This window comes from Cherax quadricarinatus, chromosome 2 (assembly GCF_038502225.1).
Source record: "Cherax quadricarinatus isolate ZL_2023a chromosome 2, ASM3850222v1, whole genome shotgun sequence".
Classification (NCBI taxonomy): Eukaryota; Metazoa; Arthropoda; class Malacostraca; order Decapoda; family Parastacidae; genus Cherax; species Cherax quadricarinatus.
The window spans coordinates 81,206,062-81,221,206 of NC_091293.1; the positions used below are offsets into that span (position 1 = coordinate 81,206,062).

Consider the following 15,145-nt stretch of genomic DNA (forward strand, 5'->3'; position numbering starts at 1 on the left):
GGTAAGTGAAATTTCTAACCTAGAAAATGTACAGAGAACCTTCACCACACACATAATGGTGATGCCATTTACCAGATACCCCACACAAACATCCCAAATTTCAGTGAGAAATTAAAGTCACTAATAACAAACAGACAAATGAATAAGCACCACCTTCTCTTAGCTGGAGACTTCAACATCAACCTTGGCCTACTAGATGATCAGCCTGTAACTGATTTCATCAACAATATGAACAACACACTTCTCATACCAACAATAACTAAACCAACCAGGCTCACTGAGACAAGTGCAACCATAATAGACCACATATGGACCAATATACTAGCCCCCCCCCTTAAATCAGGGATAATCACAGATAGCACTACTGACCACTACCCTACCTTCATCCTGACAAACATTAATAAACCACCACTTGAATACAACAAAGTCTCATTTTGACTCCATGATGAGGCCTCAATAAGGAAGTTCACAGCTGACCTAGAGACTGTTGACTGGCCTACAGAATTCTCCAAGGCCAATGGTATTGATGACTGGACAGACATTTTTCTTAACAAATTATTTGGACTATACAACAAACATTGTCCTATAAAAAGAAACAGATCACAAACAAACGGCTTGGTTGCCCATGGCTAACCAGCACCATTCTGAAATCCATTGACAAGAAATGCCAATATGAAAAGCAATATAGACAGGGCTTAATACACAAAGATATTCTTAAACACTATTCATCAGTTCTCACCAAAGTAATAAAGAAAGCCAAACAACTATACTACTCCAGTAGATTCACAGACACTAGAGGAGATATAAAAAAGACCTGGAAAGCACTCTCTCAGATTCTAGGGACCCACAAACTGAAAAAAAACAAGAATATTGTCCTAACTAAACCTAATGAAACACCACTACATCCCACTGACACAGCTAACAAGATAAACAACTTCTTCTCAACCACAGGATCTAATCTCGCCAATAAAATCCCACATACCAATGCCCATGCCGGGGACTACCTAGATGGAATTTCCCAAATTCCTTCTATCTTGCACCAACTGAGCCTATGGAAGTCACCGAGATTATAAAGTCACTTAAAAATAACTCAGGGAATCTGTCTCATGTCCCACCATTACTGTATAAGCGAGTGGCCCATGTCCTTTCGCATGCTATTTCATTACTTTTTAACAAGTCACTAGAAACTAGCACCTTCCCGAAACTACTCAAGATGGCAAGGGTTACACCAATGCATAAAGGTGGTGACCCTACAGACTTAAACAACTATAGGCCAATATCAAACTTACCATTGCTATCCAAAATCTTTGAGAAACTCATGCACAGGAGGCTACATTCATTTATAACGGCACAAAACATACTCAACCCCTGCCAATTTGGATTCAGGAAAAATAAAAGCACTAATGATACAATCATAAAAATGCTAGATCTGCTTTACACAGCATTGGAAAATAAGGAATATCCACTAGGAATTTTTATTGACCTAAGAAAAGCTTTTGACACAGTAGACCACGGCATCCTACTCCACAAACTTGACCATTACGGTATAAGAGGCCATGCGCTTGCTCATTTCAAATCTTACCTTACTAATAGGTATCAGTATGTCACCATTAAAGACACAGCATCAACAACACGGCCACTTGATACTGGAGTTCCGCAGGGAAGTGTCCTTGGTCCCCTGCTCTTCCTCATATACATCAATGATCTTCCAAACGTATCCCAACACCTGAAACCCATTCTCTTTGCTGATGACACGACTTATGTCATCTCTAACCCTAATCTTGCCACCCTCAACACCATTGTTAACAAAGAGCTGATCAAAATATCGACTTGGATGACAGCCAATGAACTTTTGCTTAACACTGACAAAACCTACTATATTATGTTTGGTAGCAGAGCAGGAGATGCGCAAATTAACATTTAAAATCGACAACACTCTAATTACCAGACATAATGAGGGCAAATTCCTAGGCCTATACCTTGACAACAACCTGAATTTCAGCAACCATATCCAACACATAACCAAAAAAGTATCCAAAATGGTTGGGATCCTCTCCAAGATACGATACTACATGCCGCAAAATGCCCTTCTCACACTATACCACTCACTTATTTATCCATACCTCACCTATGCTATTTGTGCTTGGGGATCAACTGCAGCAACACACCTAAAGCCAATAATAACCCAACAAAAAGCCACAGTAAAAATAATCACTAAATCCCATCCCTGGCAACACACCCCCCCACTCTTCATAGATCTAAACTTACTCCCTGTTCAGTACATCCACACTTACTACTGTGCAATCTACATCTACAGGACCTTAAACTCCAATATCAACCTTGACCTAAAATGCTTTCTTGATAGTTGTGACAGAACCCACAGGCATAACACCAGACACAAACATCTCTACGACATTCCCCGGGTCCGACTAAACCTTTACAAAAATTCAATGTATGTCAAAGGCCCTAAAATCTGGAACACCCTACCTGAGAACTCTAGAACTGCAGACACATTCATCACCTTCAAAACTACCATTAGAAAACATCTTATCTCCCTGATACACCCCGTCAACTAACTACACGAATACCACCTGGTGTTTCACACTCACGCAACTCACTCACCCAGTTGACCATAAACAGAAATATTAATCTCAATCTTAAAATAATGAATCGTGTGATACTCCAATACTGAAACTATGTACTGTGCCAAAACAAAAGCATTCACATTACTAAACTCACAAACTAGTATTTAGTCACTTAGCCATAACACCAACTTACCTCATAATTTGTAATATTTTAAAATTAAGAATTAAACTAAGTCTGCCCGAAATGCTTAGCCATGCTAGGTGTTCTAGTGGTACACTCTGTAATTATTATTTTACTACATGTAAACCATACAACAACCAAATTCTGTAAACTCAGCATTGTAATCCTTATAGAGAATAAACTTTGAATTTGAATAAAGCACGTCAATTACTGGGAATGCTCGAAGTTCCTAAACCTGTACTCCCTAGAACGCAGGCAAGAGTTACCTGATTATATACACTTGGAAAATCCTAGAGGGATTAGTACCAAACTTGCACACGAAAATCACCCCCTACGAAAGCAAAAAACTCGGCAGACAATGCAACATCCCCCAATGAAAAGCAGGGGTGCCACTAGCATGATACAAGACAACACAATAAGTGTGAGGGGCCCAAGACTGTTCAACTGCCTCCCAGCATACCTAAGGGGAATTACCAATAGACCCCTGGCTGTCTTCAAGCAGTCACCGGACAGGCACTGAAAGCAAGTACCTGGCCAGCCAGGGTGTGGGTCGTACACTGGGCTGCGTGTGGCTAGCATTAACAGCCTGTTTGATCAGGCCCTGGTCCACCATGAAGCCTGGTCATAGACTGGGCTGCGGGGGCGTTGATCCCCAGAACTCTCTCTAGGTAAACACCTCCTAATCTCCACGCTACGAATTCCCTGCATAATATTTACACCACATATTGCCCTTAGACACGACATCTCCACTGCCCCCAGCTGCCACCTCGCTGCAGCATTCACAACCCATGCTTCACACCCATATAAGAGTGTTGATATCACTATACTCTCATACATTCCCTTCTTTGCCTCCATGGATAACATTCTTTGTCTCTACCTTTTTTCCTTCATCAATTCTATGGTTATCCTCATCCTTCATAAACCTATCCACTGACAAATCAACTCCCAAATATTTGAAAACAATTTTACTTTATCTAAATCGTTTGATACCTTCATCACCTTATTCTTATCTACGTTCACTTTCAACTTTCTACCTTTACACACCCTCCCAAACTAGTCCACTAGCCTTTGTATCTTTTCTTTAGAATCCCCCAAAAGCACAGTATCATCAGCAAAAAGTAACTGTGTCAACTCCCATATTGTATTGGAGTCCCCATAATTTAATCCCATCCCTCTCCCAAACACACTAGCATTTACTTCTTTTACAACCTCATCTATAAATATGTTCAACAACCATGGAGACATTACACATCCCTGTCTAAGACCTACTTTTGCTGGGAAGTAATCTCCCTCTCTCTTACACACCCTAACCTGAGCCTCACTATCCTCATAAAAACTCTTTACAGCATTTAGTAACTTACCACCTATTCCATATACTTGCAACATCTGCCACATTGCTCCTCTATCCACTCTATCATATGCCTTTTCTAAATCCATAAATGCAATAAAAACTTCCCTACCTTTATCTAAATACTGTTCACATATATGCTTCAATGTAAACACTTGATCTACACATCCCCTACCCACTCTGAAACCTCCTTGCTCATCTACATTCTGTCTTGCCTCTAATTCTTTCAATTATAACCCTACCATACACTTTTCCTGGTATACTCAATAAACTTATTCCTCTATAATTTTTACAATCTCTTTTGTCCCCTTTCCCTTTATATAAAGGGACTATACATGCTCTCTGCCAATCCCTAGGTACCTTCCCCTCTTTCATACATTTATTAAACAGAAGTACCAACCACCCCAACACTATATCCCCCCCTGCCTTTAACATTTCTGTCATGATCCCATCAGTTCCAGCTGCTTTACCCCCTTTCATTCTACGTAATGCCTCGCGTACCTCCCCCACACTTACATTCTGCTCTTCTTCACTCCTAAAAGATGGTATACCTCCCTGACCAGTGCATGAAATTACCATCTCCCTTTCTTCCTCAACATTTAAAAGTTCCTCAAAATATTCTTGCCATCTACCTAATATCTCCCTCTCCCCATCTACTAACTCCCCTACTCTATTTTTAACTGACAAATCCATACTTTCCCTAGGCTTTCTAAACTTGTTTAACTCGCTCCAAAATTTTTTCTTATTTTCATTAAAATTTCTTGACAGTGCCTCTCCCACTCTATCATCTGCTCTCCTTTTGCACTCTCTCACCACTCTCTTCACCTTTCTTTTACTCTCCATATACTCTGCTCTTCTTATAACACTTCTGCTTTGTAAAAACCTCTCATAAGCTACCTTTTTCTCTTTTATCACACCCTTTACTTCATCATTCCACCAATCACTCCTCTTTCCACCTGCCCCCACCCTCCTATAACCACAAACTTCTGCCCCACATTCTAATACTGCATTTTTAAAACTATTCCAACCCTCTTCAACCCCCCCCCCCCCACTATTCATCTTTGCACTAGCCCACCTTTCTGCCAACAGTCGCTTATATCACCCCCGAACTTCCTCCTTCCTTAGTTTATACACTTTCACCTCCCTCTTACTTGTTGTTACCACATTCCTCTTTTCCCATCTACCTCTTACTCTAACTGTAGCTACAACTAAATAATGATCCGATATATCAGTTGCCCCTCTATAAACATGTACATCCTGGAGCCTAGCCATCAACCTTTTATCCACCAATACATAATCTAACAAACTACTTTCATTACGTGCTACATCATACCTTGTATATTTATTTATCCTCTTTTTCATAAAATATGTATTACTTATTACCAAATCTCTTTCTACACATAGCTCAATTAAAGGCTCCCCATTTACATTTACCCCTGGCACCCCAAATTTACCTACTACTCCTTCCATAACATTTTTACCCACTTTAGCATTGAAATGCCTTTTCTAAATCCATAAATGCAATGACAGCTATCCTACCTTTATCTAAATACTGTTCACATATATGCTTCAATGTAAACATTTGATCTACACATCCCCTACCCACTCTAAAGCTTCCTTGCTCATCTGCTATCCTGTTCTGTCTTAATTCTAATTCTTTCAATATTACCCCTACCATACACTCACTAAACTTATATCCCTATAATTTTTAAAATCTTATTTGTCCTCCTTCCCTTTATATAAAGGAATTATACATGCACTCTCCCAATATCTAGGTACCTTCCCCCTTTTCATACATTTATTAAACAAAAATACCAGCCACTCCAAAACTATATCTCTCCTTGCTTTTAACATTTCTGTCATGATCCCATCAGTTCCAGCTGCTCTACCCCCTTTCATTCTATGCAATGCCTCATGCACCTCCCCCACACTCACATCTTGCTCTTCTTCACTCCTAAAATATATTATACCTCCCTGGCCAGTACATGAAATTACTGCCTCCCTTTCTTCATCGACATCTAAAAGTTCGTCAAAATATTCCCACCATCTACCCAATACACAGACCCATACACAGCCTGCTGGCTGTCTTCAAGAAGGCACTGGATGGGCACCTAAAGTCAGTACCTGACCAGCCGGGTTTGTATGTCACTTTGCGTGCAGCCAGCAGCAACAGCCTGGTTGATCAGACCCTGATCCACCACGAGGCCTGGTCTCAGATCGAGCCGCAGGGGTGTTGACCCCTGAAACCCTCTCCAGGTATACTCTAGGTAATACCTCCAGTTCCCCATCTACTAATTCACGTACTCAGTTTTTAACTAACAAATCCATTCGTTCACTAGGCTTTCTTGTTTATCTCACTCTCAGAATTTTTTCTCATTCTCAGCGAAATTTCTTGACAGTACCTCTCCCACTCTATCGTTTGCTCTCCCTTTGCACTCTCTCACCACTCCCTTCACCTTTTTTTACTTTCAATATACTTTTCGCAATGTGTGTTGTCTTATATTTGGAGTCACTTGCTGCAATATAAGGGTTGCTGTAAATATCAAGTAGCAGATTGATTCTGGATCAATGTTGGTATGCATATGCAACATATGCACGGTTGTTAGTGCTAAACACATTATTGTGAAGATGTAGTTAACCTTTCACAGAACATGCTTTGTACATGACAAAGAAGAGCAAGATGATAATGTATCATACAAGTTTTTAATTAAAGTTAAAAACAAATTGTTACATTTATGTTAAAACTCTCTGGCAAAATTTGTATTACTAGAAAAACTATAGAAAAACTAGTGTTTTATTCTACAACTGCCAAAACATTCATGATTAAGCACAATTTTGACTTTTCTGGCATGGAATTGTACAAGAGTTCATATGATTTTTATTACAGATTAAAAGCCTATCAAATACACAAGTACCATCATGACTGCATTACACCTGTACACCACTAATAAAAAAATACTGCATTGTAATCCCAGCTTTAAAGATTAAAGTAAACTTAATACTTGAAATTCTTCATAATTTTATTTTACATTGAATGTTTCATCCAAATTTTTACCTTCTCTGGTACAGCAGCAACGAGGGAGATAGCAAGACCCATTCTCTCGGCTCGACCAACACGACCAATGCGATGGACATAGTTGCTTTTTTCATCAGGCAGAGTAACATTGATTATGAAAGGCAAGCCTCCAACATCTGCAATAAACATTTTAAAGTAATACAAAAAAAAAAAAAAAAGTTTTAGGAGGGCTTTAAAATATCAGTTTTGCATGAAGTTTAAAAACTTGCACTGAGAAAGAGACCTTACCAATTCCTCGAGCAGCTACATCAGTGCATATGAGGAACCTCACTCCACCATCCTTAAACTTTTGGAGATTTGCTTTGCGTTCATTAGGCTTACGATCACCATGCAGGCACACACATGAATACGGGTTACCTCTATTATTGGCACCTCCACCTGTGGGTTGTGATATAATCAGTATTTATTTCAGGACAATAAATAAAAAACAAGAAACCAATAGCTAAAATCCTTCTCACTCATATGACATCAGTGACTAACACTACACGTAATGATATTTTCCAAAATAAATGTTACTGATAATATATTTCCATTATTAGGGAAAATGTTACTTAGTGTTAATGATTCCAAATAATTCCAAATGCAAAAATACAAATCCCAAAATTTTTATGTAGGTGCCACTTTGCTAGAAAACTATGTTTTACCTTAGTCACTGCAACAATGGCAAAAGCAAAAATATTCAAAGACCTTTCAAGGACTATACTAATAAATCAAGGATGTTGAAAGTACAGTAATGCTTTACTTCTCATTTTAAATTTAGTAATTTATACAGGAAAAGGGGTTACTAGCCCCTTGCTCCTGGCATTTTAGTCGCCTCTTACGGCACGCATAGCTTACGGAGGAAGAATTCTGTTCCACTTCTCCATGGATTTTTATTTTTTTTCAACAAGTCGGCCGTCTCCCACCGAGGCAGGGTGACCCAAAAAAGAAAGAAAATCTCAAAAAAGAAAATACTTTCATCATCATTCAACACTTTCACCACACTCGAACATTATCACTGTTTTTGCAGAGGTGCTCAGAATACAACAGTCTAGAAGCATACACATATAAAGATACACAACATATCCCTCCAAACTGCCAATATCCCAAACCCCTCCTTTAAAGTGCAGGCATTGTACTTCCCATTTCCAGGACTCAAGTCCGACTATATGAAAATAACCGGTTTCCCTGAATCCCTTCACTAAATATTACCCCGCTCACACTCCAACAGATCGTCAGGTCCCAAGTACCATTCGTCTCCATTCACTCCTATCTAACACGCTCACGCACGCTTGCTGGAAGTCCAAGCCCCTTGCCCACAAAACCTCCTTTACCCCCTCTCTCCAACCCTTTCGAGGACAACCCCTACCCCGCCTTCCTTCCCCTATAGATTTATATGCTTTCCATGTCATTCTACTTTGATCCATTCTCTCTAAATGACCAAACCACCTCAACAACCCCTCTTCTGCCCTCTGACTAATACTTTTATTAACTCCACACCTTTTCCTAATTTCCACACTCCGAATTTTCTGCATAATATTTACACCACACATTGCCCTTAAACAGGACATCTCCACTGCCTCCAACCGTCTCCTCGCTGCTGCATTTACCACCCAAGCTTCACACCCATATAAGAGTGTTGGTACTACTATACTTTCATACATTCCCTTCTTTGCCTCCATAGATAACGTTTTTTGACTCCACATATACCTCAACGCACCACTCACCTTTTTTCCCTCATCAATTCTATGATTAACCTCATCCTTCATAAATCCATCCGCCGACACGTCAACTCCCAAGTATCTGAAAACATTCACTTCTTCCATACTCCTCCTCCCCAATTTGATATCCAATTTTTCTTTATCTAAATCATTTGACACCCTCATCACCTTACTCTTTTCTATGTTCACTTTCAACTTTCTACCTTTACACACATTCCCAAACTCATCCACTAAGCTTTGCAATTTTTCTTTAGAATCTCCCATAAGCACAGTATCATCAGCAAAAAGTAACTGTGTCAATTCCCATTTTGAATTTGATTCCCCAAAATTTAATCCCACCCTTCTCCCGAACACCCTAGCATTTACTTCCTTTACAACCCCATCTATAAATATATTAAACAACCTTGGTGACATTACACATCCCTGTCTAAGACCTACTTTTACCGGGAAGTAGTCTCCCTCTCTTCTACACACCCTAACCTGAGCCTCACTATCCTCATAAAAACTCTTTACAGCATTTAATAACTTACCACCTATTCCATATACTTGCAACATCTGCCACATTGCTCCTCTATCCACTCTATCATATGCCTTTTCTAAATCCATAAATGCAATAAAAACTTCCCTACCTTTATCTAAATACTGTTCACATATATGCTTCAATGTAAACACTTGATCTACACATCCCCTACCCACTCTGAAACCTCCTTGCTCATCCGCAATCCTACATTCTGTCTTACCTCTAATTCTTTCAATTATAACCCTACCGTACACTTTTCCTGGTATACTCAGTAAGCTTATTCCTCTATAATTTTTACAGTCTGTTTTGTCCCCTTTATATAAAGGGACTATACATGCTCTCCGCCAATCCCTAGGTACCTTCCCCTCTTTCATACATTTATTAAACAAAAGTACCAACCACTCCAACACTATATCCCCCCCTGCTTTTAACATTTCTGTCATGATCCCATCAGTTCCAGCTGCTTTACCCCCTTTCATTTTACGTAATGCCTCATGTACCTCCCCAACACTTACATTCTGCTCTTTTTCACTCCTAGAAGATGGTATACCTCCCTGACCAGTGCATGAAATTACTGCCTCTGTTTCTTCCTTAACATTTAAAAGTTCCTCAAAATATTCTTGCCATCTACCTAATACCTCCATCTCCCCATCTACTAACTCCCCTACTCTGTTTTTAACTGACAAATCCATACTTTCCCTAGGCTTTCTTAACTTGTTTAACTCACTCCAAAATTTTTTCTTATTTTCATTAAAATTTCTTGACAGTGCCTCTCCCACTCTATCATCTGCTCTCCTTTTGCACTCTCTCACCACTCTCTTTACCTTTCTTTTACTCTCCATATACTCTGCTCTTCTTATAACACTTCTGCTTTGTAAAAACCTCTCATAAGCTACCTTTTTCTCTTTTATCACACCCTTTACTTCATCATTCCACCAATCACTCCTCTTTCCTCCTGCCCCCACCCTCCTATAACCACAAACTTCTGCCCCACATTCTAATACTGCATTTTTAAAACTATTCCAACCCTCTTCAACCCCCCCACTACTCATCTTTGCACTAGCCCACCTTTCTGCCAATAGTCGCTTATATCTCACCCGAACTTCCTCTAGTAAGAAAATAGAAGAAAACCCAGAGGGGTGTGTATATATATGCTTGTACATGTATGTGTAGTGTGACCTAAGTGTAAGTAGTAGTAGCAAGACGTACCTGTAATCTTGCATATTTATGAGACAGACAAAAGACACCAGCAATCCTACCATAATGTAAAACAATTACAGGCTTTCGTTTTACACTCACTTGGCAGGACGGTAGTACCTCCCTGGGCAGTTGCTGTCTACCAACCTACTACCTAGAATAAATTGTAATTTTTTTTTTCAACAAGTCGGCCGTCTCCCACCGAGGCAGGGTGACCCAAAAAGAAAATACTTTCATCATCATTCAACACTTTCACCTCACTCACATAATCACTGTTTTTGCAGAGGTGCCCAGAATACAACAGTTTAGAAGTATATACGTATAAAAATACACAATATATCCCTCCAAACTGCCAGTATCCCAAACCCCTCCTTTAGAGTGCAGGCATTGTACTTTCCATTTCCAGGACTCAAGTCCGGTTATATAAAATAACTGGTTTCAATGAATCCCTTCACTAAATATTACCTTGCTCACACTCCAACAGCTCATCAGGTCCCAAAAAATTGTAATTATCAGAACATAAAAATTATATAAATTAAAATAAAAACGAGAAAAAAGGTATATCGGCAACACTTCTGCAAGCGGCAAGACTATTCTGCCATCAGGTGAGCATCCAGTGCCAACTTCGTGATTTTATATCTCGGTAAGTACTGGTCCAATCTGTTTTTTTTTTGGTCTTATAACACAGAAAATTGCCCTCTTTAATTAAAAAAAAAAAAAAAAAAATTTGTTTTTCAAAACATCTGGTGCACTGCATGAGTGAATGTAGATCTACATTTGGACAGTTTAAGGGTTAAACACTATGTCTCAAAATGGTCTATCATGTACAATGAAGTGGAAATAATGAAGCAATTTTCATGGAAAGAAAGACAGAATTGTTGGAAAAAACAAAAAACACTAGAGACTCACCAATTTGATTAAAATAGTTTTCTAAATTGTCACAGTCCAGTTTAGTTCGGCAAAATATGAGTGCCTGATCCATTTTGTGTGTATCAATAGCCTTAACACAGTATTCTCCTTTCAGCAGCTTCACAGCCTCACTTAAAGTCTCTGAAAGAAAGAAAAAAATATTCAGTAAGTGACCTGCCACTCATCGGTCAGAGCATGATACTCACAACCCGATTGGATTCAATTCCCAGACAGGACAAGACGTATGGGTAAGTTTAACCCTTTGACTGTTTCGGTCATATATATACGTCTTATGAGCCAATGTGTTTGACGTATATATACGTACTAAAAAATTCTAGCGGCTTCAAATCAAGCGGGAGAAAGCTGGTAGGCCTACATGTGAGAGAATGGGTCTGTGTGGTCAGTGTGCACTGTATTAAAAAATCCTGCAGCACGCAGTGAATAATGAGTAAAAAAAAACTCAGACCGTGTTTTTGCATTAAAATGCCAACTTTGAGGTGTATTTTCATATAGTGTTTATGGTTGTATTCTCATTTTCTTGGTCTCAGTTGACAGAATGGAAAACATATTACAGAAACAGAGATGATTTTGATTGGCAATCATGAATGGGTTGACATTATTTATACAATTATTACAATATTGCAATAGTCTGCATAACAGTAAATCTATGTTGTGTTTGAATAAAAATTCAAAATAGAAAGCAAGAGTAATATCAGAGGGGCCTGGAGACGTGACTGATGAACAAAGAAAATGTTATTTTACAGCCAGTAATGTCTGCATTGTTCATTCTGGACCCTATTTTGAAATTGGCATATTTTTTAATTTGAATGAATTTGGTAAAATTGCCAATTTCTGACCATTTTATTGGGTAGTTGAAATCAGTAAATGGGCAGTTAGAACAAATAGAGTTCTAAAGAAATAGCTATGAGTTTGGTTGACTGGAACAATGGAATTAGTCAAAAATAGGGCTCAAAGTGGGCGAAATCGCTGATTCGTAAATATCACTGAGGTCGCTAACTTCACGAGAGCGTAATTCTGTAAGTTTTCCATCAAATTTCGTACTTTTCATGTCATTACCATCAGGAAAAGATTCTCTAACATTTCATAAGAAAAAATTTTTTTTTTCAAATACATATTTTGTGACACCAGGAGACACCTCAGGATTTGGGGTTGCAACAGTCAAAAGGTTAATTACAACTGCTGTTACTATTAAACTTGCAGTAAATAGATGTCTGAAAGTTGACTGCCTGTTGTGAATCACATCTTGTGTGACTGTCCCAATGATACAGTCAGGCTTTAAAATTTGGTAATATAAGAGCTATTAACCCTTTCACACACAACTATGGCATAAGCTCAGCTCACTCATCAGCCGTGAACAGTAACTTTTGGCCTAGATACGAGAAAATGGGTCTCCACGGAGTGTGCATAGTATGAAGAAATATCCTGCCTCATGAGGTGCATGATGGGAAGAGCAAAATTGACTAGGATGGGTTTTATGGTTTTATTAGTTGTTTTTTGGTATCATTTTAAAATTAAATTTTGTATTTCTTTGCATAGTATAAAATGTGTGATTTACATGTTACAAAATACTGTGAGGTACAAAGAAAGTCACTAACATGCCTGAGCATTTCAGGAAGACTAATACTAACACTTACACACTACTTAAAACTAGACATAGGTTATGGAGTGGTGAATTTTAATTATTCATTATTTTACATCATTACAAAAGAGAAGTAGCCTAAAATTTTATGATTAATAAGATTTATAGTAGACAAGTATCATAAAAACAAACAAAAGTATTACAATTAGTACAATTTACAATATTACAACATTACACTTTTAAGTGTGTATTAATATTTTGGACTGATTTAATGGTCTTCAGTTAATATGATTAGATTCTTTATTTCAGTATAATACGTATAGTTTTTGTACAAAGGTGGATGATTATAGGTAATGAGAATTCTACATTAACATAATGAGGACACATTCAATGTTTTAATGGTTGTGAGGATTACAGATACTGAGAGCAAGATTACAGTAGAACCCCATATCTGTAGGGGATATGTTCCAAGCCCTGCCGCCGATACCGAAAACTGCAGGTAGTAGCCAACACTACATACGTACAAGTTGTTTTTCATTTACAAACATACCTATGATGTTGAGTTTTGGAGGGGTGTAGGGATGGTGGCTGGAACAACAAGGGGGTGTGATGGTGACCATGTGGGTGGCAGTGTTGGTGGTACTGTGGATGATGGGTGACTGAGCAGGTGTGTGTGCACAGTTGGTGTGGGCAGTAATTACGGAGGCTGGTGTCTACATGACTAGGAGTGTAGATGGTATGATAGGGTGTGTGGGCCATGAAAACACAGATGAGGTGTGGGTGTGGGGCTGTGGGAGTGGGGCTATGAGGGCTAGAAACTATGGGGGAATAGTGAGTGAAAGCATGAGTGAGGTGTTGGGTCGTGTGGGCTTGAAGTTGTGGGGGAGTGTTGAGTGAAAGAATGAGTAAGGTGTGGAATCATGTGGGATCGAAGCTGTGGGGGAGTGGTGAATGATAGCACGAGTAAGGTGCGGGGCCATGCGAGCATGGTGGTATGGGCGGAGATTGTGGGCAGGGGAGCTGATGCTGGGTGTACAGCGAGGGCATGGCCACAAGGCTGGGGAAAAGGTGAATGAACAGTTGACGTGGGCAGAGGTGTGTGGCTGAGGTGGCACTGCATGTGTATGGTATCTGTATCAGACCTGTATGAACTATCAGATCACTTTTTAGTTGTAGCTACACTGAGAGTAAAAGGTAAATGGGATACAAGGACAACAGAAGCATCAGGGAAGAGAGAGGTGAAGGTTTATAAACTAAAAGAGGAGGCAGTTAGGTTAAGATATAAACAGCTATTGGAGGATAGATGGGCTAATGAGAGCATAGGAAATGGGGTTGAAGAGGTATGGGGTAGGTTTAAAAATGTAGTGTTAAGAGTGTTCAGCAGAAGTTTGTGGTTACAGGAAAGTGGGTGCGGGAGGGAAGAGGAGCGATTGGTGGAATGATGATCCAAAGAGAGTAGTAAGGGAGAAAAAGTTAGCATATGAGAAGATTTTACCAAGTAGAAGTGATGCAAGGAGGGAAGAGTATATGGAGAAAAAGAGAGAGGTTAAGAGAGTGGTGAAGCAATGTAAAAAGAGAGCAACTGAGAGAGTGGGTGAGATTTTATCAACAAATTTTGTTGAAAATAAGAAAAAGATTTGGAGTGAGATTAACAAGTTAAGGAAGCCTAGAGAACAAATGGATTTTCAGTTAAAAATAGGAGAGGAGGGTTATTAAATGGAGAGTTAGAGGTACTGGGAAGATGGAGGGAATATTTTGAAAAATCGTTAAATGTTGATGAAGATAGGGAAGCTGTGATTTCGTGTATAGGGCAGGTGGAATAACATCTTGTAGGAGTGAGGAAGAGCCAGTTGTGAGTGTGGGGGAAGTTCATGAGGCAGTAGGTAAAATGAAAGGGGGTAAGGCAGCTGGGATTGATGGGATACAGATAGAAATGTTAAAAGCAGGTGGAGATATAGTTTTGGAGTGGTTGGTGTTATTATTTAATAAATGTATGGAAGAAGGTAAGGTACCTAGGGGTTGGCAGAAA

The 15,145-nt window shown here is 39.2% G+C and overlaps 1 protein-coding gene across 1 annotated transcript in view; it reads right to left on the reverse strand.

Annotated features, from left to right (window-relative positions):
• The window catches only part of Ddx1 (ATP-dependent RNA helicase Ddx1), a 100,900-nt gene that overhangs the window by 38,736 nt on the left and 47,019 nt on the right, over nt 1-15,145 (reverse strand). The window contains exons 5-7 of the mRNA XM_070089352.1: nt 11,517-11,657; nt 7,419-7,568; nt 7,170-7,306 (exon numbers count right to left, since the gene is read on the reverse strand). Of these exons, the coding sequence (XP_069945453.1) occupies nt 7,170-7,306; nt 7,419-7,568; nt 11,517-11,657 (428 nt within the window). The remainder of the gene's footprint in view (nt 1-7,169; nt 7,307-7,418; nt 7,569-11,516; nt 11,658-15,145) is intronic.